Genomic DNA, 25,140 nt, shown 5'->3' with positions numbered 1-25,140 from the left:
TGAAGACACTGCGCCACTCTGGGTGCAGACAGCAATGGTCTGTCCTAGCACGCAGAGCTCAGAGCCCAGTTCTCCTGAGCCCTGTGCGTGCACAGACAAAAAGCCCATCCCTGGTACGAAGCGCTTACAGTCCACAGGGTGCCCAGGGAAGCAGAGAGTAAGTGACTGGCCCAAGGGCACTCGGCAGATCATTGGCAGAGGCGGGAGTAGCACCCCCCCCCGGTGTCCAATGTGTGGTATCTCCCCCACTGGGCCATGTCTCAGGCGCGTCTCTGTCGGTGGAGAGAGACTGCAGCGCGGGGATATGCAAGTTCTGTGGCGGCCGTCTGCCTGTCCAGCTGCAACTGACTCTCCCCTTCCTCTCTCCACCAGCACTGCATCGACATCGTCCACGTCACCGGCCGCCGGCCTTTCAGCCAGCAACTGGTCAACATTTACACGGACGGGCAGCTGCGGGAGGTGGCCCAGCTGCGCTTCCCTTCCCTCAATGAGGTAACACCTGGGGTGGGGAGCTGCTGGCACATTCTGATCCCTCTCAAGCCGGCTGCCCTGGCCCCTTGCCCCCAGGACAGATTCCGCTCCGGTCCACTGTTTCCACTTTTCCATTGCCGGTCAGCCTGAGTGAGCGCCAGCTCAGCCCTTCTCTGCACAGCTGCTGGCCGAGCATCTTGGAGCAGCAGGAGCACGTCTGAGAGTGAAGCTGTGCCCGCCGTGGGCTTAGCCAAGGGCCCTGCGTGCCATTGTACAGGTGGCGGGAAGAAAGGGGAACCCCGAGAAGCTGAGCACAGAGTCACGTGGATATGGCTGCAGGGCCCAGCCTCCAGCTTCCAAGTCCTGTGCTCTAACCGTTTGGCCGCGCTCCCTCTCAGGCCGCATCGCTCTCGCAGGCCTCTGGAAGCTGCTCCTGGAGGGGTTTGGTGTCTACCATAAGAGGCACCAGAAACCACATGGCTCTGTGCTCACCCCCCTCCTTTGCCCCCAGGCACCGCCCTCCGCTCTCTGATTGGCCGGAATTCCGTCCAGTCAGAGCTGCCGCATTGCCACTTCCCGCTCCCAGCAGAGCCCATGGCCTGGATCGGGCCCCAGCTTGCCTGCCTAGCTGGTGAGGCTCTGGGTTCCTGCCCTGCACCCCGCTGGGGAGGGGAGCCCTGAGCCCCGGGCTGGATCCAGGCTAACTGTGGTCCATATCCGGTACACAAGCCGGGGCTTCCCCGCCCCCTTCTGCAGTCGTGTCTTCAGAAATGCTCAGGTAGCAGCAGCGCTGAGAGATCCTGCTGAGGCCGGGCCCGGTGGTGCTTGGTGCTGCACCTTCACACGAGACAGCCCCTGCCCAGAGGGCTTGCGGCCCAAACACAAGGCGAAGGAGATGGAGGAGCCGCATTCCCCCACCCCGGGGTCTGTGCAATCATCCCATCTCTCCCTTTTCAGTCGTTCACCTCCTGTTGCATCGGCTCCGCCGGCCACCGGACCACGACCACCTCCACGGTCTACCCCTCGCCTTCCCACTCGCCAGAGCCGGCCTTCCCCTCCCACCCCTCGCTCAGCCGCTCCCAGTCCTTCCCCGCCTCGCTGGCCCTGCACACCTGGACTCCTACAGTGGCTCAGCCCCCCAGGGAAGGGCTGGTGTCTACGACGGTGGCAGGGAGTCAGGACACAGAGTGGGGGACCCCAACATCCCTTGAAGGTCATCTGGGCTCAGTGTCCATCTTCTGTGAAGCCCTCCAGCCAGCTCAGGTCAAAGTCCTTTTCTCCTCAGGTAGGTTCTGGATCACAAGGGGAGAATCACCCACCTTGGGTGGTCTCTGCGCTCGGAGAGCCACGCTGACCTGTGGCGTCCCTTGTGCAGCCTGGGCCGGGGGGTGGCCTATGGGGCTTTTCTCCTGCTTCTGGGGGGTTCCTGGGGGCAGGAGGAAAGGGCAGCTGGGGTCTCTCGGGGCCCCGACCACGTGCAGGTCAAGGAGCTGGCCAGGCTGCAGGCCCGAGTATCGCGGGGGAGGGTTTTTGTTCTTGGAAACGGTGCCAGCCAAACAGCCGTTGGGGCCCAGAGCGTGCCAAGCACTGTGGGAGCTGCCTCGCCCATGGCAGGGTGGCACAGCATGCCCACCCCTTCCTGGCAGCAAAGAGGCAGTTCTGGCTGGGTGGTGATCCCGGACCACTGGTCACATGGCAGAGCCAAACGGGGCGTGTAACCTCCCAGGACTGCTGGGGAGAGGTGTCCAGAGCCAGGGTGGGGCCCCCCCAACCAGCCCAGTCTGCGCTCTGTCAGGCTTGAAGCCCCAGACCCCCTTGCTTGGGAGGGCCCTGGCGCTCCTGGGGGAGGGAGGAGGCAGGTCGCGCCCAGATTCAGGGATTAGCTTGGGTGGCCTCTGCTTTCTGGGTCCACCCCCCTGCCAGTCAGTCACAAACCCCACTCATCGTTCCCTCCCCGACCGCAGGACCGAATGTTACGTCCCCGCTGAAGCCAGAAGGTGACTTCCTGGAGCTCAGTAGCAAGCTGCTGCTCTACTATACACCCCAGGTAAGGAGAGACCTTCCCAGACACCCCTCTGCGCCTCCGGTCCAGCCGGCACAATCTCCCTGGCCCTCGAGGGACAGGCACAGCTGGTGCTGCCGGGTCTCTGGGCCGTGCTCAGGTGGGCTGCGTTGGGCTCGGTGCATTGCATGAAGCGGGGCGCGCAGCCACGGCCTTGTCCGGCTGGTGTTGCCTGGCCCGCTCTGCACCAGGGCTGGGAGTTAGTGGCTGGAGGTGGCTAACGAGTTTACGGAGGTGAGGGGTACAGGGGTGCCTGGGCTGGCCCTTGGTGAGGGTTGCTTTAAACAGCTCTGGGACCTTCCTGGTTAGGTGATGGTAGGTCCTCCAGCCTGGCGGGGTGCAGTCTGCCGCCATGGTGGAAAAGGCCTCTCACAGTGGCCGAGACGGCTCCTCGCCAGGAGCGCCTGTGTGGCTGGGGTCTCTGCAGAGCCTCGCACGTGGGGGGCCTCTGGGTGTGGGGAGCCATCCGCCACTTCCGGCAGTAAACGCTCAGCCCTTGCAGAGTGAGGCCTTCCAGCCCTGATGCCTGAGGAGAGGAGGGTTAAGTGTGAGGCAGCAGCCTGCTAACGTGCCTGCCTGTCTGGGCTGTGAGTGCTGCACAAAGGAGCCCTGAGACCTCTGCTTGCAGCAAGTGCTTCCCACTGAGCTCACGCACTTGGGTCACTGGCCAATGGCTCCTGTCCACTGGGCTTCTCTGCAGAGGGTGGGCTGGGTTGGCGTCAGCCAGGGGCCAGGGCGGGTTCTGCTGTGAAGCAGATCCTGCCTGTTCCTGTCCAGGGTAGTTGGTAAAAGAGGGTCTGGGTGTCGCCCTCGCCTGCCAAGACAGCGTGCACAACCTCAGTCCCCTCCCCAGAGCAGGGCGCATGCCTTCCCCCAGAACCAGAGGTGGAAGAAAGTAACCCCCCCGCCCAAACATTACTTGAGTACAAGTACTTGGGGGTGTACTTAAGTAAAAATCACCTGTGCCCCTGTGGAAAACAACTTGAGTAAAAGTACATGTGCATCCACTTCACATCTTGATTGCACTCAAGTACCCACAAGTGAAAGCGGCTGCATTTTACTGAAGTAATATTTTGTGTACTTTTTTCCACCTCTGCCCAGAATGTTCTGGGAAGTAAGATGCAAGGCTCAGGATATCAGTTGCGCTCTCCCACAGAGCAGTGCGTTGCCCAGCTGGGCAAATTTTCCTTTAAGTACATCTCTGTAGGAGCCACTCTGAGTCCTAAGGAGGAGGCTCACACAGGCAGACGAGCCCCCCGCCATTGGCTCTCCAGTGTGCTTTGTGGAGTAATTTCCCAGAGACACGCTTGCTGACATAAGCAGGTGTCCCTGTGCTCTGTCTCAGCCCCTGCACTGCAGAGCTCCCAGTCTGAACAGACCGGAGGAAGTAGTTAGGCTCATTTTACACAGGCTTGGTGAGATCAAGTGAGTTGCCCAAGGTCACACAGACAGCCTGGGGCAGAGCTGGTGATGCTGGCTCTCTGGAGTCCCGGCTCGAGCCTGAAAGCCACCTTCCTCTCCTTATCTCACGTTGTGTCTGGCTGTCCAAGGGGATGGCTTACACCAGAACAGAGATGGGGGTGGGGACGGGGGGGAGAGAGAGAGAGAGAGAGAGAGAGTGTGTGTGTGTGTGTGTGTGTAACTTGTGAGCAGGACCCACAGTGAGCGCTAACCACCTGTCGTTTGCTTGTGCTATTGCAGGCTTGTAAAAATAACATCTGCCTGGACCTGGCTCCAAACCACTTCTTTGACGGGAGGCTGACAGGACACAAGGTGGTGAACTGGGATATTAAGGTACGGTTCTGCCTCTGGCTCTCTCCCCGCTCTGGATCTGGTGGGTTCTGGGCCTGTGTGATGGGGACTCGGTGGGAAAAAGACATCTTGCTTACTCGAGACCGCCAGGAATGGGGGCTTTCTGCAGGCCAAGCTGGGGGTCAAATGCGTCCTCGTGTGGGTTAGATCGTCCAGTTCATCTCCTGCCTTAGAGGACGCGAGGAGGAGGCGGCTCAGAACAGTCTGTTTGGAAAGCTCTCCTGCCATGAGGCTCCAGCCTATTTGCCAGTCTAACATCCCACTGCCAGGCAGATTTCCTGGACGGTCACCCTGTATCTCTCTTAGCGCCGCTCACCTCATTCCTCATTCATCCTCGGCGTGTGCCCCTTAGATCCAGGCTCTGGCCCCATTAGTTATTTCTCAGTGTGTTTGTGCCCCACAGCCCCTTCAGATCCCAGGCCATTTTCTGTGCTCTTCTCTAAGCCCTGGTGACAGAGTGTGGGGTCCCCAGCCCCTGCGCCCCATCCTCCGTGAGGTGTGAGTCACTCAGCGGGGAGAACAGGAGGTTATCAGGCGACCGGGACACAGCGTAGATCAGACTTGTCAGCACAGAAATCAGCAGCCGTCAGTACAGTCCATTTTGAGGAGCAGGGGCCAGACGAGTCCCCAAACCAGAGCCCTGGCTCTGCCCCCTCCCTCTCCAGCCAGACGAACTGCCCCATTCAACCGCCTGGTTCCCATTCAGATCAACCAGGCTCCTCCTCCCTCCATTGTCCTGTTTCCTGGGCAGGAAAGGTGTCACCTGGTTGCCTAGGTTACAAAGAGCAGGGGAGGGCCATGGTGGGCGTGTCAGACGTCATCACACTGAAACTCCTCTCCCCACTATGCACTGCTACCGTGGCCAGGGAAACTGAGGCACCCACCTCATGTTACTCCAGGACAGCAGGAAACACATGCGACCAAAGCAGGGGACTAAAATCCTCACCCTCCACTTCATCACAGCCCTCTCCCAAGATACTGAAGAGCGGGAGCTCAGTGGTTTGAGCATTGGCCTGCTAAACCCAGGGATGTGAGCTCAGTCCTTGAGGAGGCTATTTCGGGATTGAGGCAAATAGATATCGGGTGGTGCTTGGTCCTGCCAGGAGGGCAGGGGGCTGGACTAGATCACGTCCCAAGGTCCCTTCCAGTTCTAGCAGGTGTGTGTCTCCATTATAAGTCCCTGTTCCCCAGGTTCTCCTCTCAGGCGTGCAAAGCCCTGGCAGATGTGCGTTGCAGGGTGCCTGTGGTAACCTCATATCCCGGAGCGTGCAACTAGAGTCTCAGTGGACGACTCACACACGGCACAAGCCTGGTGCTGCTGCTGCTGCTCGAGGGCCGCTCGTACCCCGGCTGTTTGAGATCGGAAGACGCACAGACCTGCATCTTTCAGCTGCTTTCATGCCTCTGGTGCTCTGGACAGTTTAGATTCGATGGGCCTGATTCTCTCCTCCGAAGGAGTAGCCCATTGGCATCGGTGACGAGGAGCCCGGCACTGCTCTGTCTCTGCCTTTTGCACGCACACGCGCGCGCGCACACAGGTTTTTGCACTGCTGAGCCCTGGATCCCACGGAGGATGTTTCCCGAGCGGCTGGCTCTGGGGAGCAGCGTTGCTGACTCGTGCCCTGGGCAGGCTGGTTCTGTAGGCTCCCTGGCTGGGGTGTCACTTGCCCCATCACGTACCCGAGTGCTGCCCTATCCGGGGCAGGGACAGCACTTAGGTGCAGGCGGCTGGCCACGCCCTGCTTCTGCCTCAGCCAGGGCCCCTCCTCTCTCGTCCTGCAGGACGTGGTGAACTGCGTGGGGGGGATGGGCGCGCTCCTCCCGCTGCTGGACCAGGTGGCGGGCGAGAAAAAGGATTCGGAGGGCAGCCAGGAGACCCACGACCTGGTTGGGCCGGAGCTGACGTCCTCACGGAACCGCCAAGGCATGCTCATCCCCCTGGGCAAGTCCTCAGGTGAGCACCACAGCTCCTCCCTGTCCGGATGGAGCCCCGAAACTAGGCTGGGCCATGGGGAGCCAGCCCCGCTGGTCCCTGCCTGAGCCATCTCGTCCCCTCCTGCAGAGGCCAGGCTGGAGAGGAACGGCGTGGCTGCGTTTCTGCTGCTGATCAAGAACTTCATCCGGCATCACCCTGTGAACCAGGAGAGCCTGGTGCAGTGCCATGGGCCGGCCGTCATCGGTGCCCTGCTGCAGAAGGTAAGAGATTCAAAGCCGTAGGTCCCCTGGGGCAGCTGAACGGGGCTTGGCACCGGGCGCATGGAACCAGCAGCTGTGTCCCTGTGCAGGGGGGCTGTGGGTTTGTACGCAGCTGCGCAGAGCTGGCTGCAGCCCCTCTGGAATGAGCCGCTCCCACTTGGCTCGTGGTGGGGACGGCCTCTGGAGCCTACGATGGCTCGGTCTCCATGGTGAGGGAGAAACAGAGAGCGGTTAATACGCCAGTGTTGGGGGGACGCCCACGTGCATGCCCCCTTGTGGTTCCGAGTTCTCTCCTCGCCCCTGTCCGGAAACACCGTGGCCTCCGCCTGCCGGTCCTTCGTCGCGAGGGCGGTAAGGCAGGTTCCTTTGCCATGGGTCACATAAGTCCCAGGATGCCTCGTGGCTGCTGGATGGAAACGGTGCCCCCCGCCACCCTCGCAGCTCTCATTGCTTGGCACTCGCAGGTCTCCAGCCTCGTGATGGACATGAACGTGCTGATGGCGTTTCAGCTCCTGATAGAGCAGGTGGCAGCCGAGGGCCACAGCTTCCTGCTGCACCTCCTGTACCAGTATCTGCTCTTCGACTTCCGCCTCTGGAGCAAGAGCGACTTCGCCGTCCGGCTCGGTAAGCCTCTCCTGGCTGGGGCGCAGCCGGGGCGTCTCCCGGCTCGCGTGGCTGAGACCGGCAGCCTCCTGGTAAGCAGTGGGCTGTCTGCGCATGCTAACTGCAGGGTTGTAGTAATCAGCTCCCTCCCCGCCTTCTCCAATGCCGGCAGGTCACATCCAGCTCTTGTCAAACACCATCAAGGAGCACAAGCAGAGAATCCGCAAGAAATACGGGGTCCAGTACATCCTTGACTCCATTCGGACGTACTACAGGTGAGTGAATAGCTGTCTCTCTGCTTCCGGCAGGCCCTGTGGGCCGGCTGAGCTGCTTGAACCCGGAGCGCCAGGAGGCGAGAGGCTGTCCTGAGGCGGCTCCAGGCAGTCAGAGGAGCTGTTGTCTCCGGTCCCTTTCTGTTCTCTTACCCAGGGGCTGCCGCAAGCCAGGGGAGGTGGGCTGGGATGGTGGCCGGGGGGAGGGTGGGGGATATGCAGGCAGCATGGGCAGAACCCTGAGGGGTCCCTCTCCCCGCGCCTGGAGGAGCCTGGTCTGCCCGCCCCAGGCACCCGCCAGCCCACCTGCCACTGCAGGGCGATCTGTGGTTTGGACCACAGCCTGGGTTAGGAGAAACTGACGCTCCCCAGCAGGTGCTCTGCGGTGCTCCTGGAGGCTGCAGGAGAGCTGACTCCCCCGGGGAGGACGTCTGTCCCGTTCCTGCCAGTTCTGGTCCTGTGTTCAGGGTCCAGCTGCTTGCGACTCCGTCCCCTCCCTTGGGTCGCCCTCTGGCTGCCTGAGAGCACCCGTCGTGCATGCCCCGAGAGGCTGGGCAGCCCTGTGGCGGGGAGGGGAGGTGCCCTACTGCGGGCAGTGGGGGCAGCAGAGGGCAAAGCCAGAGGAGGCCAAGGAATGTGGGTCTCCCCCCTTTCCGGATCCCGTGTGCGCTCTGTGTAAGGTTTGCCCCCACCCCCTCGCAGCGCGCAGGAGCAGCCGGTTCCCACCGACAACGTGAAGACGGTGCAGATGTCCCTGTTCGGCCTGGTGAAGGACTCCTTGGGCCGGAGCTTCTCTGCTGACGAGATGCAAAGCGCCATCAACTACCTGGCCGGGGTGCACGAGGAACACCAGGTGTGTGGCGGGGGGGCACCGCTTCAGGGCAGGGTCTTGCAGGTCAGGTGCAGGAGGGGAACTTGGGAGTCCTACGTGCATTGCCTGCCCCTGCCCCCGCCCCCCGACTGAGCCTTCATTCCTCTGGGCCTCAGTTTCCCATGGTTAAGAGGGGCAGCCAGCCTTCCTTCCCCCAGCCTGTTCGGGCTGCGAGCTCGCCTGGCCCTGGACTCGCTTGCTGTGGGGGAGTCTGCAGGGCAATGCAGGGTAATCCCGTGGGAGCCAGGCAGCCAGGACGTCCCGCAGCTGTGCTGAGCAGCCTCTGTGGCCTCGCCCTGGGGAGTGACCATTCAGGATTGGAACCACAAGGTGTTTTAACTTGGGGGGTGAGGGGGGGCGATCCCTGGGGCCTGGAAGCCAGGCTGTGCCCTTAGCAATGTCCCTAAGAAGGTTTCCCCACTCACCCACCTGCAGCACGGCTGGCATAAGACTGTACAGAGCACGGGGATGCATAGGAAGCTGATTGGCTGCGAGCTCATCTTGCTGGCCAGTGAATGCGCGGCAGACGGGGCAGGAGCCTTCGGTACGCTAGCCCGCTGCCTGCTCAGGGGACGTGGGCCGCCAGGCGCTAGCAGCTCCGTTGCACATGCCGCTCGGCTGCGGTTTGCAACCAGGTCTGGGTGCACGAGGGCACTTCCTGCATACAGCAGCAGGGCCTCTGGGGCTGCTTAGTGTGCAGTCAATATGTGCCCTGCCCTGCCTCTAACCTGGCATTGTCTGGTCGTGTGGAGGAGCCCACGGGGGCTGTTTTTCCAACCTTACGGCCCCTTACTGTGACTAGCCCACGCCAAGCCCTGCCAGTCGCTCGTCAAAGAGCTTGGGAGGCGTGGCTGCGTCCTGAGGCCAGAGGAAGGGCATTGGCTCTCTAGGCTGCGGCTTGCTGTTGTCGGTGGGGGGACAACAGCCAGTCGGGGAGCGGGATGCTGGTGTAATTGCCTCCCTGTGCTGTGCAGGTGTGCGGCATGCTGGAGGTGATCCACAGTTTGCTGAAAGAGTCCCTGTGCCAGGAGCAGCTCTATGCCTTCCTCTTCGAGACGGGCAATGTGGAGGTGCTGTTTTCACTGCTCGTCCAGAGGAAGTTCTCCGACAACATCCGGGAGAGAGTCTTCAAGGTGAGAGATGGTCCTCCCACCCCTGCATCCAGATCCGGTGCTCTGAGTCTTCCTGGCCCCCGGCACCAACTCTCCCCTTGCCGGGGCCCGTTGTGGCTCCCCAAAGCCCCGACCCCTAGAGCCAGCTCTCTGCCAGCAGGTGCTCTACAAGATGCTGAAGTATGAGCGAGTGCATGAGCGCAGCAAGCACCGCCTCAAGCTGAAGGATGTGGGCTACCAAGGGCTCATCTCCCACCTGGGTGACATCCCGGTGTCCATGCTGCTCTTCCGCTGTCTGCTGGAGCAGGTCCTTGGGTCAGGTACGGCATGGGCATCGAGGTCGGGGCTTGCTGCGTTCTCCACAACAGGCGGGTTGCTGCGGAGAACCTGGGATTTACGGAGCTGGGTCAGCTGTGTGCTGGGTTCCCCCAGCCCCAGAGTGCAGGGCGTAGCCGGGCTGGGCTGGCTGGGAGCATGCGCGTGCCACCGGCAGCCTCCGTGGAGAGCAGGCTGCAATGCGCATCCCACGTCTCTGGTCTCGCTTCTCCCCCTGCAGATTCGCCCAGCTACAAGGACCTGATGGCCGTGGTGTACCTGTCCCACCGGGCGGAGCTGGCCGTCCGGCTGGATACATGCCGGAAGGTAGGACTCTCCTGCAGGGAGCCCTGAAGCCAGCGGGGGAGTTTTGCAGAGCTGTAGCTCCTGCAGGAGCGGATACTGTGTAGCTCCCTGTGCGCACAGCCCCAGATGGGCTCCACCCAGGCCTGGCACATTAACCAGTTGGGCCCCCAGTTAGCGGGTTCTGTCGAAGCGACTCTTTCTGTGCCCCGTGTCGCTGGAAGCTGGCGCCCTCGGATGGCATCTGGGATCCTCAGGAGCTGGTGTCTCACTACACTGCTGCCCCATCAGGCACCGATTGGCCCTACGGCCTGCACCCCAAGCAGGCTGAGCTCCCAGCTGCCCTTCTCGCTCAGGGCTGGGCTGTATTGGCAAAGCAGAGCCTTCGAGGCAGCCAGCGTCAGGAGAGTGGTGGTAGCCTGCCCCGGTGAGCTGGGCAGGGAAGGAGCCCCACAGCTGACAACCATCAGAGGCTTCCAGCCAGTGTCCCCTTTAAGCTGAGCACTGGGACAGCCACCCAGGAGAGCTTCAGCTGCTGCCCAGCCGATTAGCAGAGCCCCACAGCTGGCGGCAGCATGTTTCTATGCGTGGTGCACATCCTCACATGCCTTGGTGCATGCAACAAAATTTATTCCGCCTGTGGGTGGGAAACGTTGGCGGGAGCCCTGCTTCCGGCCCTCCCTGAGCATGGCAGCCCCAGGACGCAGAGCGGCCCCCAGCATGCTGCTACCACAATGGGGCAGAGGAACCAAAGTGTGGAACATGTCCCAGCAATGACCCTTGATTGCAGCTGATGAGTTTCCCCCGCTCCCCGGACCTGGGGATGGGCCAGGATTTGGCCCCAACCCCAATGGCAGGGCCTGGGGGTGTCTGAGTAGGCACGAGGTGGGTCCGTAGGAGTGAGCGAGCAGCTGGAGCTGTGGCCTGGCTCGGGCAGTGCCCGACTCCCTGCTGGAGCACGGCCGGTGGACAGCCTGGTTGTTCTAAAGGGCCCTCACGGATCTCTGGGCTGAGGAGCAGCCGGCACGGGCCCTTCTGGGGAGGTTCCTCTGCCCCATGGTGCTGCCGCGTTGAGGGGTTCGGGAAGCAGTAGCAGCCCGGAGTTACCCAGCCCCGCCCCCGCTGCTCACCGGTGGACATAGGGCGAACCCTTGAGCGCTTTCCCGGGCCAGCCCGTCCCAGCGCCAGTGACAAACTCCTCCCTCTCCGGCGGCAGGGAGCAGGGGGGCGTCTGCTCCGCCCTGACGTGCTCTCGCTCTGTCCGCAGCTCTTCCACCTCATCTACTCCCAGCACGACGTGGTGAGGCAGCTGGCCAAGCTGGCCGGCTGGCAGGACACGCTCCCCAAACTCTACGTCAAGGAGTCCTATGAGTCCCGCCAGCGCGGCCTAAGCGGCTCTACCCTGGGGGGCTGCCCCCCGAAGCTCTCCGAGGTCATGGAGCCCGGGAAGGAGCAGCTGGACAGCACCGGCCCGGCCCTGGCAGACCTTCAGGACCTGGAGGTCTTCCTGCCCGCAGGCTTCGAGGCCTCCGACCACGAGCTCTCCGAGGGCTTCTCGGACCACTCGGTCTCGCCGACCGCTAAGCCCTTCTGCTCCTATGACTCCTTGGACCGCGCCAGCCACTCCTCCTCCAACACCGGCGACGGCCCCAGCCAGGGGGAGGCCCCCTCCAGCGACACCCCCCTGTTTGACAGCATCTACCACCCACTCTCGCCCTTCTGCACCTCCCCCTTCGACCTGGGCCTCGACCTGGCCAGCACTGGCTCCGCCGCCACGGCCGAGAGCGGCAACCAGACACCGGGGAGCATGCCGGAGACCCCCTCCCCACTGGAGTACTTTAAACCCTTCCCAGGCACGCGGGCGCGGAAGAGCTCCAGCCTCTCCAACGTCCTGGATGAGAGCAGCTACCAGGAGACGCTGCCCAGCGACGACGTCTCCAATACCAGTAATCCCCAGGTAAGCAGCCAGGCCCGTCCCACCCGAGGCTGGCAAAGGGGAACCTCCCTGCTGAGCCCCGAGGGAGTGTCCGGAGGGGAGCCGGCCTCAAGCCAGCAATGGGATGAGCAGTGAAGCCACCGTCTGCGGTAGGACGGGGTTAGCTTCTCGCCCAGGCTTGGAGTCAGGGCACGCGCCGGTTCCCATGTGTTCCCCTGCCCTGCCCAGCCACTGCGTGCTGTAAGATACGGAGGGTTTCCTGGGCATCACCGAGAGAGCCATACCAGGGCAGATTGCGTAAAACAGGGCTACTTACAACCCCGGACTGGGATTCTTCCACTATAAGGCACCAAACCAGTCACACGGAGCACCTCTGCTGCCTTCCTAGCAAGCCAGAAGCTACACAAGCAAATCTCTCAGCCGCTCCAGCTTCCCACGTGCTGCAACCAATATCCCTCCTTACGCAGCTGAGAGCTTATGACAACCAATCTTGCCAAATCCGAACAGGTTCTCCCAGCCCCAAAGGCACCAGACACATCCCCAGCCAATATATACTTAGATCTTACCCAAAATAGCAGGCTGGGCCAGTCCTTTAGAATCTACTATCTAAAGGTTTGTTAATACAGCGGAAAAAAGAATAGGGTGAGAGGAAGATTCCTGACATCAGCCATAAAATTCTTGCTGCAGGCTGCAGCAGCTAGAATAGGCTGATCTCTTAAAAGTCTCTGGGGTGGCTCCTTTGTCAGGAAGGGTCAGTAATTCTTCCAGGCTTAGTTCATAGCTGAGCTGTTCCCCAGGCGATGAGCTGGTCTGCAGATCGGAGATAAAATGGGGGAACTTCAGGGTCCTCTCTGCCTGGGAGCGTATTCACAATGGAGAATCACATGATCAGGGCACGTCTCCATGTCCCTTTTGGGGGCATTCTGCCACTGGCAGACTTCCAGACCACCCCTGCACAGCTGAACTGCTGAGACACAGCTTAGTTAGTTTCACAGAGGCAGCTGTGTTAGTCTGTGTCTTCAAGAACAACAGGAGGTCCTGTGGCACCTTACAGACTAACGAATATTTTGGAGCATGAGCGTTCATGGTTAGTTAGTTAATACTTGAGAACCCGTTCACAGTAGGCTGCCACGCCTCCCATTGTGACCTCCCAGAACTTATTGCTAGTACAAGCACAGAGCCAGCCTGGTGACGTCCCATACAAAAACGATGGACGTCTAAGCTACCTAAACCTGTTCAGTGAACCAGCAGCTTCCATGAGACGCCTTCCTCGGCCCACTTGGCCCTAGGTTTAGTGCGAGTCCAGGAAGCCGGTTGCAATAATAGTTCTCGTGTTTGTTTCAAAGTCCTGTAGCCTCACAGCCTCTGTCAGAATTACTGGAGCCGCTGTTGCCGGTTACACCCCAGTTACTACCCCACTGGAGAACGTAGGTCCAGGTACCACACGGCACCGTCGCCTCTTGGGACAGGCCACGAGCCTGTGCGCGTTAACCCAAGCACAGCCTGCGGACATGGCAGAGGCAAAGGGGGACACACGACTCCCTGCAAGAGCCCATGTGCCACTGACCGGGTGGCTCTTGTCTGAGGAGCGGCTGCTCACAGCCCAGTGCTCCTCCCCATGCCTTTGGCTGACGCCCGCCGTTCACAAGACCCCGCCAGCTAGTCGCTGGCTTCCTGGGGTGTCTGCACCCCTGGATACGCTAGACGGGCCCTGTGGTTTTCATCTGTACATCAGGTTCCCCCTTCCCCACCCTCCCACCAGCATTCCCTGGAAGCTGAACGCTTGGGCAACCTGCTAGAGAGTCAGGGGCTGCCCTCCGTGCTTCGGTGCACAGAACACATTTTATTCCACCCGCAGATGGAAAATACTAGCGGGAACGCTGCCCCCTGCCGTTCAGCCCGGCCTGGTAATTTTCTCCCCACGCCCCTGTGGTCTCACCACCAGCCTCGCACTGTCTGCAAACAGCCGCCTGCGGCAAGACGCCCACCACACAGAGGCAGGCAAGGGAGATAAAACGCCTGGCAGGTGGGACCCGTCTTAAAATGGGTCTGGGTGACTTGCCAGTGACTCTGAGTCTCAAGGAAAATATTGTCCAGCCTAGACGCCTGTCTCCCAAAGGCGCTGCTGCTCAGCGGACCCAGAGATTCCCCGACCCATATCCCCTGCCAGTGTCCTGGTGTCAAGACATCCTTGGCCATGGCCCAGTAATGCCAGCACTCCGTGCCCGGAGGCCCCTTCCGTCGTGGGGTCTGAGCAGGGTAGGTGCCCTTGCCAGGGGCACAGTGTCCACCATCCCTGCTCGAAGCAGGTGGGCAGCTGACCAAGCGGTGGAAGCGGCTCAGAGCAGCCCATGCTTTGCTCTCCCCGATCCCAGCAAACCCCGGAGGAGGAGCTGTGCAATCTGCTCACCAACATCATCTTCTCGGTGACCTGGCGCGGGGTGGAGGGCTGGGACGACGCAGCCTGGAAGGAGCGCGGGCAGGTGTTTTCCGTCCTCACCAAGCTGGGCACGGCCTGCGAGCTGGTGCGCTCGCCGGACGAGATCAAACGCAGGTGGGTGCTGGCGGAGCAGCCGGCTGGCCTGGGCACCACCCGGCCTCCTCCCTCCTCTGCACGGGCAGTGGGCGGAGGGGGAGAAAGAGGATCAGAATCAGGCCCCCGGGTGTGCAGCCCGTCAACCCTCTTCCCCCAGCTGGGGCCAGAGGGCACCGGACCCTGAGCTGGTGGGTTTCCGGCGAGCTGCCCTGGGGCTGAGCTGGGCTCTACCATGGGGCAGGTGAGTGCTGGCCCCTGAGGGCGCCGGGCCTGTAGGACAGTGGCTGTGCTTCCTTTCGCCCCTTCTGAGCCAGGCACCCGCCCTGCCCACACCCAGTTCTCTTCCGCGGCTGCCTCCCGGACCCCCCTGGGCTTGCGACAGTGACGCATTAGTAATGGTGGCCAGAGAGCCAGGGCCGGGCAGAGAGACCTGCCAGCGCCTTCCTCCTGGCTGGAAACCCTCTGCTCGTCCAGCCCTGTGGCTCCACGCCCAGCCTGGTCTGCGCCCCTCGCTCCCGCCACTGCCCCCCGGCCCCACGCCCAGGCGTGTCTGCGCCCCTCGCTCCCGCCACTGCCCCCCCAGCCACGCCCAGGCGTGTCTGCGCCCCTCGCTCCCGCCACTGCCCCCCACCCCACGCCCAGCCTGGTCTGCTCCCCCCACGCCCAGCCTGGTCTGCGCCCCTCGCTCCCGCCACTGCCCCCCCCCACCACGCCCAGCCTGGTCTGCTCCCCCCACGCCCAGCCTGGTCTGCTCCCCCCACGCCCAGCCTGGTCTGCGCCCCTCGCTCCCGCCACTGCCCCCCACCCCACGCCCAGCCTGGTCTGCGCCCCTCGCTCCCGCCACTGCCCCCCACCCCACGCCCAGCCTGGTCTGCGCCCCTCGCTCCCGCCACTGCTCCCCCCACGCCCAGCCTGGTCTGCGCCCCTCGCTCCCACCACTGCCCCCCCCCACCACGCCCAGCCTGGTCTGCGCCCCCCACGCCCAGCCTGGTCTGCGCCCCTCGCTCCCACCACTGCCCCCCCCCCCACCACGCCCAGCCTGGTCTGCGCCCCCCACGCCCAGCCTGGTCTGCGCCCCTCGCTCCCACCACTGCCCCCCCCCCACGCCCAGCCTGGTCTGCGCCCCTCGCTCCCACCACTGCCCCCCCCCCACGCCCAGCCTGGTCTGCGCCCCTCGCTCCCGCCACTGCCCCCCCCCACCACGCCCAGCCTGGTCTGCGCCCCTCGCTCCCGCCACTGCCCCCCCCCACCACGCCCAGCCTGGTCTGCGCCCCTCGCTCCCGCCACTGCCCCCCCGCCATGCCCAGCCTGGTCTGCTCCCCCCACACCCAGCCTGGTCTGCGCCCCTCGCTCCCGCCACTGCCCCCCCCACCACGCCCAGGCGTGTCTGCGCCCCTCGCTCCCGCCACTGCCCCCCCCCACGCCCAGCCTGGTCTGCGCCCCTCGCTCCCGCCACTGCCCCCCCCGCCACGCCCAGGCGTGTCTGCTCCCCCCACGCCCAGCCTGGTCTGCGCCCCTCGCTCCCGCCACTGCCCCCCCCCACCACGCCCAGGCGTGTCTGCGCCCCTCGCTCCCGCCACTGCCCCCCCCGCCACGCCCAGGCGTGTCTGCGCCCCTCGCTCCCGCCACTGCCCCCCCCCACCACGTCCAGCCTGGTCTGCTCCCCCCACACCCAGCCTGGTCTGCGCCCCTCGCTCCCGCCACTGCCCCCCCCACCACGCCCAGCCTGGTCTGCTCCCCCCACACCCAGCCTGGTCTGCGCCCCTCGCTCCCGCCACTGCCCCCCCCACCACGCCCAGGCGGGTCTGCGCCCCTCGCTCCCACCACTGCCCCCCCCCACGCCCAGCCTGGTCTGCGCCCCTCGCTCCCGCCACTGCCCCCCCCCACCATGCCCAGCCTGGTCTGCTCCCCCCACGCCCAGCCTGGTCTGCGCCCCTCGCTCCCACCATTGCCCCCCCAGCCACGCCCAGCCTGGTCTGCTCCCCTCGCTCCCGCCACTGCCCCCCCCGCACCACGCCCAGCCTGGTCTGCGCCCCTCGCTCCCGCCACTGCCCCCCCGCCCCACGCCCAGCCTGGTCTGCGCCCCTCGCTCCCGCCACTGCCCCCCCCGCACCACGCCCAGCCTGGTCTGCGCCCCTCGCTCCCGCCACTGCCCCCCACCCCACGCCCAGCCTGGTCTGCGCCCCCCACGCCCAGCCTGGTCTGCGCCCCTCGCTCCCGCCACTGCCCCCCCCCCACCACGCCCAGCCTGGTCTGCGCCCCTCGCTCCCGCCACTGCCCCCCACCCCACGCCCAGCCTGGTCTGCGCCCCCCACGCCCAGCCTGGTCTGCGCCCCTCGCTCCCGCCACTGCCCCCCCCACCACGCCCAGGCGGGTCTGCGCCCCTCGCTCCCGCCACTGCCCCCCCCCCACGCCCAGCCTGGTCTGCGCCCCTCGCTCCCGCCACTGCCCCCCCCACCACGCCCAGGCGTGTCTGCGCCCCTCGCTCCCGCCACTGCCCCCCCCACCACGCCCAGGCGTGTCTGCGCCCCTCGCTCCCGCCACTGCCCCCCCCACCACGCCCAGCCTGGTCTGCTCCCCCCACGCCCAGCCTGGTCTGCGCCCCTCGCTCCCGCCACTGCCCCCCCCACCACGCCCAGCCTGGTCTGCGCCCCTCGCTCCCGCCACTGCCCCCCCCCACGCCCAGCCTGGTCTGCGCCCCTCGCTCCCGCCACTGCCCCCCCCACCACGCCCAGCCTGGTCTGCTCCCCCCACGCCCAGCCTGGTCTGCGCCCCTCGCTCCCGCCACTGCCCCCCCCACCACGCCCAGCCTGGTCTGCGCCCCTCGCTCCCGCCACTGCCCCCCCCCACGCCCAGCCTGGTCTGCGCCCCTCGCTCCCGCCACTGCCCCCCCCCACCACGCCCAGCCTGGTCTGCGCCCCTCGCTCCCGCCACTGCCCCCCCCCACGCCCAGCCTGGTCTGCTCCCCTCGCTCCTGCCACTGCCCCCCACCCCACGCCCAGCCTGGTCTGCTCCCCTCGCTCCCGTCACTGCCCCCCACCCCACGCCCAGACTGGTCTGCGCCCCTCGCTCCCGCCACGCCCAGGCGGGTCTGCGCCCCTCGCTCCCACCACTGCCCCCCCCCACGCCCAGCCTGGTCTGCGCCCCTCGCTCCCGCCACTGCCCCCCCCCCACGCCCAGCCTGGTCTGCGCCCCTCACTCCCGCCATTGCCCCCCCCACCACGCCCAACCTGGTCTGCTCCCCTCGCTCCCGCCACTGCCCCCCACCCCACGCCCAGCCTGGTCTGCTCCCCTCGCTCCCGCCACTGCCCCCCACCCCACGCCCAGCCTGGTCTGCGCCCCTCGCTCCCGCCACTGCCCCCCACCCCACGCCCAGCCTGGTCTGCGCCCCTCGCTCCCAGCACTCCCTGCCCCACATGCAGCCCGTTTTCTGCCCCTCGCTCCAGGCTTGCTGGCCCATGCTGTCACTGCCCTGTGCCCAGCACCCAGCTGGCCTGGTGCCCCTCACTCCAGACTCAGAGCCCCAGACCTCTTTCCTCCCCTCCCAGCCCTGCCTGTATCCCCCCAGCCCCTGGGGTCTCAGCCGTGGTTCTCCGCCTGTCCAGCTCTGCCACTGCCCCCCTCACTCCTGACCTGCCCTGTCTCTTCCCATCTTGGCCTCTCATGTCTGCAACAAAGGATCCATTTCGTGATGTCCCCACACACAGCAGGTGTGGACTCCTCACCCCCAAATGCATGTACCACCTGGCATGGACTGGACCGTGGGCATCCGCGGAGGGGAAAAGCCCTTAGCCCCTCTGCCTCCTCGAAAGCAGACACCTGCCTGTCTATTCAGCAGTGCACTGGGGGAGACAGCAGAGCCCGGGCTGGGGCCCTGCATCGCTCCCTGGAGGCCTGTGCTTGGCAGAGAAATGGGGTCTCAGGCACCTGTCCAGCGTAGCTGGTTTGCCAGCCTGGGGCTTGAAATGTGGGGTTAAGGCCCACCTCTGCCACTGCTAACCCGGCAGGCCTTGGGCATGTCCCTTAGCGGCCCCATGCCCCAGTTTCCTGTCTGTGAAGTGGGGATAACAGCACCATCCTGCCTCACAGCCGGGGGAGGATTGGGTAGTGCTCAGATAGTGTGTTCATGGGGGTCACGCAGGCCCCGAGCAGAGAGCGGCTGAATGACGGACCCCCAGCCAGCTGCTGCGGATGGGGATACCTGGAGCCCCCAGCTGGAGAGGCGCGGGAAGGCAAGTGGTCTACTCTGGCTGCCCATCAGACGCCTGCTTTTCCCCGTCTCTTCCGCAGCCTCCTGGAGATGATGCTGGAGTCGGCCTTCACGGACCTCAAGGAGTCGGCCCCGGCTGCCCTGCCCAGCCTCACCCAGAACGCGCTCAAGCTGCTGCGGCTCCTCCAGGACTTTCTCTTCTCCGAGGGGCACAACAACCAGGCCCTGTGGAGCGAGAAGGTGCGTGCTGGCGCCTGGGTGGGCTGCGGGGCAGCCGCTCGGTGGCCAGGGTAGCGTGGGGCTGGCACACAAGGGCTCCTTAACACATGCACAGGAGCTGCCGCGGCAGAGCAGTGGGTCTGTCTCTCTCCCTCCTGTCATGGGAAGCCGCTTCATTGGATGCCATCCTTTGGGGTCCCCGCTTTGCGGGGAGCTCCTCCAGTGGCTCGTGCTTCCCTCCCTCCGGCCGGGGAAGCAAAGCCCGGGGCTGGGAGGGTGTAATATAGGAGCTTTCTCCAGGCACTGCTGAGAGCCAAACCAGAGCAGCTGGCTTAAAACAGGGCTTCTTACCGCCCAAGGCTGGGGTCCTCCACTGTAAGGCGCCAAACCAGTCACCCAGGGCACCTCTGTCACCGCCCTGGCCAGCCAGAAGTCACACCAGCAACTCCCTCAGCCCTGTGCCACCACCAGTATCCTCCTCATGCAGCTGAGAGGTTAGGTAACCCAGTCGCACCAAATCGGAACAGGTTCTTCCGGTCCTGAAGGACCAGCCACCTGCCCAGGTCAATGTGTGTCTTCCACCTTACCCAGAACAGCTCCCTGGGCCCATCCGTGAGAACTTGACATCTCAGAGTTAATTGATGAAAAGGAAGGAAGAACAGGGCGAGAGGGAGATTGTTAAAGCGACCAAATTGCATACACCGGTCACCGAGTTCTTGATGCAGGCTTGCAGCAGGGAGTGAAGTACCTGCTGCCGTCACCGGCTCTGGAGGGCCTCCTTTCTCGGGACGGGTCAGCAATCCTTCCGGGCTCAGTTCCTAGCAGAGATGCTCCTGAAGGGATAAACTGGAGTGAAGACAAGATGTGGGAACTTCAGGGTCCCCTTTCTTCCCCGCCTGTGTGGAGGGAAATCCATTGCCCGCCCCCCCGGCCCCCGTGTGAAAGATCCTCCAAAACAGAGCCAAGTCCCATCAGCAGGTCACCTGTCTGTGGCCTTTTTTGGCAGTCTTCTGGGCTACATGTCCACAGCCAAGGCCCTCAGATGGGAGGTGGAATGAAGCACTCTCTCACCTGGCGAGGAATCCCCTCTCAGTACCTTGCCACACCTCCTCTCGTGGTCTCCCAGAAGCTAAAAATGTCAACGTACTTGTAACAGAATCATAGAATCCCAAGGCTGGAAGGGACCTCAGGACGTCATCGAGTCTGGCCCCCTGCCCAAAGCAGGACCAACCCCAACTAAGTCATCCCAGCCAGGGCTTTGTTAAGCCGGGACTTAAACACCTCTAGGGATGGAGAATCCCCCACCTCTCTAGGCAACGCATTCCAGTGCTTCACCACCCGCCTGGGGAAGTAGTTTTTCCTCATATCCAACCTACTCCTCTCCCTCTGTAACGTCAGACCGTTGCTTCTTGTTCTGCCATCTGTCACCACTAAGAGTTTCTCACCCTCCTCTGCAGAGCTCCCCTTCAGGAAGCTGCAGGCTGCTATTAAATCACCCCTCAGTCTTCTCTTCTGTAAACTAAACAAGCCCAAATCCCTCAGCCTCTCCTCATAGGTCTTGTGCTCCAGACCCTTCATCATTTTTGTTGCCCTTCGCTGAACCTGCTCCAGCAAATCCACATCCTTTTTATACTGGGGGGCCCAAAACTGGACACAATATTCCAGATGTGGCCTCACCAGTGCCGAATAGAGGGGAACAACCACTTCTCTAGATCTGCTCAAAATGCTCCTCCTAGTGCACCCTAGGATGCCGTCAGCCTTCCTGGCCACAAGGGCACAGTGTTTACTCGTATCCAGCCTTTCACCCACCATAACCCCTGGGTCTCTTTCCATCGTACTGCTGCTGAGCCAGTCGGTCCCCAGCCTATCACGCCCCATATAAAAACGGTACCGGCACACGAGCAGCCCAGACCGAGTCAGCGAGTCGCCGGCTTCCGGCAGACGCCTCACTTGGCACAGGGGGGCGAGCTCGGTAGGCGCCCTGGCAGGGAGGGGTCACTGTCCTTCCTGTGGCGACAGATCTACGAGGGCGTGAACAGCCTGCTGGACAAACTGGCCGTGTGGCACCACCTGGCCAACGGCACCTCGGACCTGAAGGAGATGGCACAGATCGGCCTGCGCATCCTGCTCGGGTACAGCGCGCTGGAGGAGGCGCAGGTGAGCCGGCAGGGGCGCCCCGAGAGCTCCCCTTCTCCCTGCGGGGAGGGGCCAGGCTCTGGAGGGCGGGGGGGGTTGTGTCAGCTGGCCGTGGAGCTGGGGGGGGGGCAGGGAAGGGGGGAGGGTTGGATGGGAGTGGGGCTCAGAACCACAAGAGCCACCCAGACTGGGGCCACCCTGGGAGTGTCACAAGCCTCTTCCCCCGCCACCATCCCTGCAGCTGCACTCGCTGGCCTACGTCAAGCTCCACAGCCTGCTGCAGACGGCCTCGGCCCCGAAGGCGGAGGAGGCCTGCTACCTGCTGGGCAAGCTGGCGAGCCCCCTGAGCCGCGCCCTGCACCCCAAGTCGGAGACCTTCTCCTGGCTGCTGCCCATCATCCGCACGCTGCTGGACCAGTGCTACGAAGCGCTGCAGCTGCAGCGCCTCCTGCCTTCACTGCCCCCCACCAATGGCAGCCCCACCTTCTACGAGGACTTCCAGCTCTTCTGCAATGGCCCTGAGTGGCAGGCCTTCATCGAGAAGCATGTGGGTGGCACTGGGAGAGGGCCCCTTGTGCCACAGGGGCTGGGGGGGGCACTGTTGATTGCTGCAGGGGGAGGGAGTACGGACTAGTGGTTAGAGCTGGGCATAAGGGGGGCTCTGTCCCCAGCTGGGCCTTGGGGTGCCATGGGGGCTGGGGGAGGGAGCCCTGTTGATTGCTGCAGGGGGAGGGAGTATGGACTAGTGGTTAGAGCTGGGCATAAGGGGGGCTCTGTCCCCGGCTGGGCCTTGGGGTGCCGCTGGCTCTGGCATGTGCATAGAGTCCTGTCACTTGCCGCGCCGGCCGGCCTCTGTTCCAGCCACTCAAGGGCTCTCTCCGCTGCTTTCCCCGAGCAGGTGCAGCCCATGATGGCGCAGTTCGAAATAGACACGTTCGCCAAGAGCCACGACCACATGTCCAGTTTCTGGAACTCCTGCTACGATGCCTTGATGAGCAGCTCCCTGCGCCGGGAGCGGGAGAAAGAGCAGAGCAAGAGGCGGTTCCAGGTACATGCGCTCCGCCCTTCGAACCCCCCCAGGCTCGGCCGGTCCGCGCCGCAGAAACAGCCGGGCCGAGCGTCCCCCCCGCAGTGGGATTCCTTCAGCGCCTCTTCCAGCCACGCCCTGCAGGCTCCAGGGCAGCGTCTCCTCCTGGGGAACCCGCCCGCCTTTGCTCGCGCCCCTCCGGCCTGGCCTCATTCTCAACCCCCTCTAGGAGCTGATCCTGGAGCCGGTGATGAAACGTTCCAAGTACGAGCACATCCGGCACGGGAACGTCCTGAAGCAGCTCAACAACCACCACAGCGGCGTCCTCAAGCAGTGGAAGGCCCTGCGCCGCCTGCTGACCTCGCCACGCTCCGCCTGGGCTGACCGGTCAGGGGCTGGGCGGGGGACGGTTCTGCCTCCAGCTTGGCCAGCGCGGGGCAGCTGGGTTGCAGCTGCTGGGGTTGAGCAGCGTTGCTCCCCTGGGAATCCCACTGCTGCAGCCCTCGCCCGCCGGGGTGCGGTTTCCGCCACCGGCAGGCGCTGCACAGCCCAGGACCGTGTCCTGCTGCACTGGGCCGTTCCGGCCACAGGATGAGCTGGGGCGGCCGCCCTGGGCCCTGTGCTTTTGGGGGCCCCGTGGCAGCCGCTCCAGCTGTCCTAGGGATGGGACGGGGGAGGATGACCCGGGGCCGGGTGCAGCAGCGCTGGGTGGCAGCAGCCACAGGGGACCCCCTCCTGCTGGCCCCTCCCGCTCGCTCTGTGTGAGGATTTGGGGGGCGTGAGCTGACCCTCTGCCGCTACCGCACCCTGCCTCTGGTGAGCCCCAACCCAGTTGGTCAGGGAGGGGGCTGAGCTGGAAAGGGGCAGGGAGTTACCCAGGGTCCCATGCCTGAGATGCTGGGGGGGGCTGCTCTGTGCCCCCCCGCCAATGGCCCTGCGGCTGCACCCCGCCCAGGTGCCTGATGTGCTGAACTAGCCAAGGGAGCCCAGCTGTTTGTCCCCTCCTGCCTGCTGTGGCAAAGCCACACCACCCCAGCTGGAACCAGGAGGTGTGTGTTCCTGGCCGTCCTGCATGGCCTGTCCCCTCCCCGTCCATGTACCTGGCTTTTCTCATGCTGCCCCCACCCCGTCACCGGCACAAGGCACCCTGGGGTGAGCAGCGACCCCCCGTGGCTGTTCTCAGCAGTGAACGGGCTCCAGCCCGGCAGGTCCTGTGCTCAGCCAAGAGTCCTGGTAGCCTCTGTGGCAAGTGGGGCTCTGTCAGCCAGCGTCTCTCAACCCCAGGCTGGCACGGGCATGGCAGTTCCGTGCGCCCAGCTGCATTCCCCCATGGTGGCCGGGGTTCCCTGGAAGCTGAGCACATGGGCGGCCGCCCAGCAGATTAGCACAGCACCCACAGCTGGCAGCCTGTGTGTCTATGGGTGGTGCACATTCACACCTGCCTCAGTGCACAGAACAAAATTTATTCCGCCCATGGGTGGAAAACGTACACGCGCTGGTGGTGATGGCAGCTGCTCTCAGTTCCCAGCTTTGAGCAGCTTGAGGCTCACTGATGTCTGTCCTCCAGGAACCCCCCGGAGATCCACTGGAAGCTGTCGAGTGCCGAGACCTACTCTCGAATGCGGCTCAAGCTGGTTCCCAACTACAACTTCGACCCCCACGCGGAGGCTAGTGCGCTTCGGGACAACCTGGGTGAGTGGCGGCAGGCAGGCTGGGACCAGGGCCCTACGAGCTCCCATCACGTGAGCTAAAAGCCCCCTGGCTCCTTGCCCAGGCGGTAGGAGGCTGGATGTCACAGGAGGGACAGCGCCCCACCCCAGCGGGCAGCAAGTGGGTGGCGAGGTGCCTCGTGGTGCAGGAGGGGGTGGAGCAGAACCCACCTGCGCGTGCAGAGCTCAAACCTAGGCGAGACCCGCGGCCCCGCTCAGCTGGGCTTCTCCGGTTCAGACTGTGCCCCTTCCAGGCGCGGATCATTCACACAGCCCCGCAGAGCCGCTGCCGCTGGCCGTGGCCAAGGAGGCGAAAGTGAGCGAGCTGGAGGATGACCAGTTGGCCGAGGAAGACCTGGAGTTCCTGGACAGTCAGTGAGTGTCTCCCGGCCAGGCCTGGGTGGGTCTGTGTGTTGGGTGGTGCTTCTGGGCCCATGTTTATAGCAGATGCTCCTGAAGTGATGAGCTGGAGGTGACCTCAGGGGCCGGTTATACCCTTGCCCATGTGGCGGGAATGCCATTGTCCTCCCTGGGTGGAAGCACGGCTGAGATGGAGGCTCTCATGGGGGGCAGGTCACCTGCCATCTGCTTTTCCAGGCAGTCACCCGGCACCTGTCCTCTGGCTGGCGTCTTCACAGCCAAATTCCTCAGCCGTTGACGGGAACCAGAGAAGGCCGATTGCCAAGTCTGGCTTCACTCGGCATGGGGCCCTTCCACCATAGGCTGCAAGGCCTCCTGTTGAGGCCTCCCAGGCCTTCCAAATTTCCAACACAAGCACAGCGCCAATCCTTGTAGCTTCAGCCATAAAAGCGAGCCGTGTGCGTGAGCCATGTGAATAGAGTGAGCGGCTCGCCGGCTTCCAGGAGACGCCTCGCTTGGCTGGGGTGACCGTCTGTCCCGTATTTCAGGCGCCAAAAAGGCGTCCTGACTTGTTTCTGGAAAGGGGCTAATTGTCCCGTAGGTGAGCGTGTGCTCCCCAGCCCCAGGAAGAGGCAGCCAGTAGGGAGCCCTGGAAAGGCTGAAGCTCTTTCTCGCTTCCCTGAGACTCGGGGAAGCCGGAAGGAGCCCACCACCGCTGCCGCCTCCTTCCCACCCGCACAGCTGCTGCCCAGGTCCCAGCAGGAGCACAGGCCATGCTGCGGCTTTCTTTCTGGCTCCCCGAGGCGTGGGGCAGCTGGGGAGCCCCCTGCCCCCCAGCCCGTGTTTGAGATAGGATAGGGAGACATGGTCGCTCTACAGTTGGCACAAGATTTGGTGCCAACAAAGAACGGTGGTTGGAATCATGTTGAGGACACACACACACTCTCTCTCTCTCTCTCCCCAACCCCCCCTTGGGAGGTCATCTAGTCC

General features: G+C 64.1%; 1 protein-coding gene across 4 annotated transcripts in view; it reads left to right on the top strand.

The window, feature by feature from the left end:
* NBEAL2 (neurobeachin like 2) overlaps positions 1-25,140 on the top strand; it is a 197,528-nt gene that overhangs the window by 146,719 nt on the left and 25,669 nt on the right. For all 4 annotated transcript variants that reach the window (XR_012644109.1, XM_074985256.1, XM_074985259.1 and 1 more), the window contains exons 15-35: positions 373-492; positions 1,429-1,756; positions 2,436-2,518; positions 4,235-4,327; positions 6,128-6,299; positions 6,408-6,541; positions 7,006-7,165; positions 7,317-7,419; positions 8,119-8,269; positions 9,262-9,420; positions 9,560-9,719; positions 9,956-10,041; positions 11,285-11,974; positions 14,329-14,507; positions 18,780-18,939; positions 20,938-21,075; positions 21,296-21,601; positions 21,953-22,102; positions 22,311-22,468; positions 23,649-23,773; positions 24,045-24,165. Coding sequence is in view for 3 of the 4 variants with exons in the window: in XM_074985256.1 (XP_074841357.1) it covers positions 373-492; positions 1,429-1,756; positions 2,436-2,518; positions 4,235-4,327; positions 6,128-6,299; positions 6,408-6,541; positions 7,006-7,165; positions 7,317-7,419; positions 8,119-8,269; positions 9,262-9,420; positions 9,560-9,719; positions 9,956-10,041; positions 11,285-11,974; positions 14,329-14,507; positions 18,780-18,939; positions 20,938-21,075; positions 21,296-21,601; positions 21,953-22,102; positions 22,311-22,468; positions 23,649-23,773; positions 24,045-24,165 (3,776 nt within the window). In the remaining variant the exon portion in view is untranslated. The remainder of the gene's footprint in view (positions 1-372; positions 493-1,428; positions 1,757-2,435; positions 2,519-4,234; positions 4,328-6,127; positions 6,300-6,407; positions 6,542-7,005; positions 7,166-7,316; positions 7,420-8,118; positions 8,270-9,261; positions 9,421-9,559; positions 9,720-9,955; positions 10,042-11,284; positions 11,975-14,328; positions 14,508-18,779; positions 18,940-20,937; positions 21,076-21,295; positions 21,602-21,952; positions 22,103-22,310; positions 22,469-23,648; positions 23,774-24,044; positions 24,166-25,140) is intronic.

This window comes from Carettochelys insculpta, chromosome 2 (genome assembly GCF_033958435.1).
Source record: "Carettochelys insculpta isolate YL-2023 chromosome 2, ASM3395843v1, whole genome shotgun sequence".
Lineage (NCBI taxonomy): Eukaryota > Metazoa > Chordata > Testudines > Carettochelyidae > Carettochelys > Carettochelys insculpta.
The sequence above is the reverse complement of the archived record's forward strand: the minus strand, read 5'-3'. Positions and strand labels throughout refer to the sequence as shown.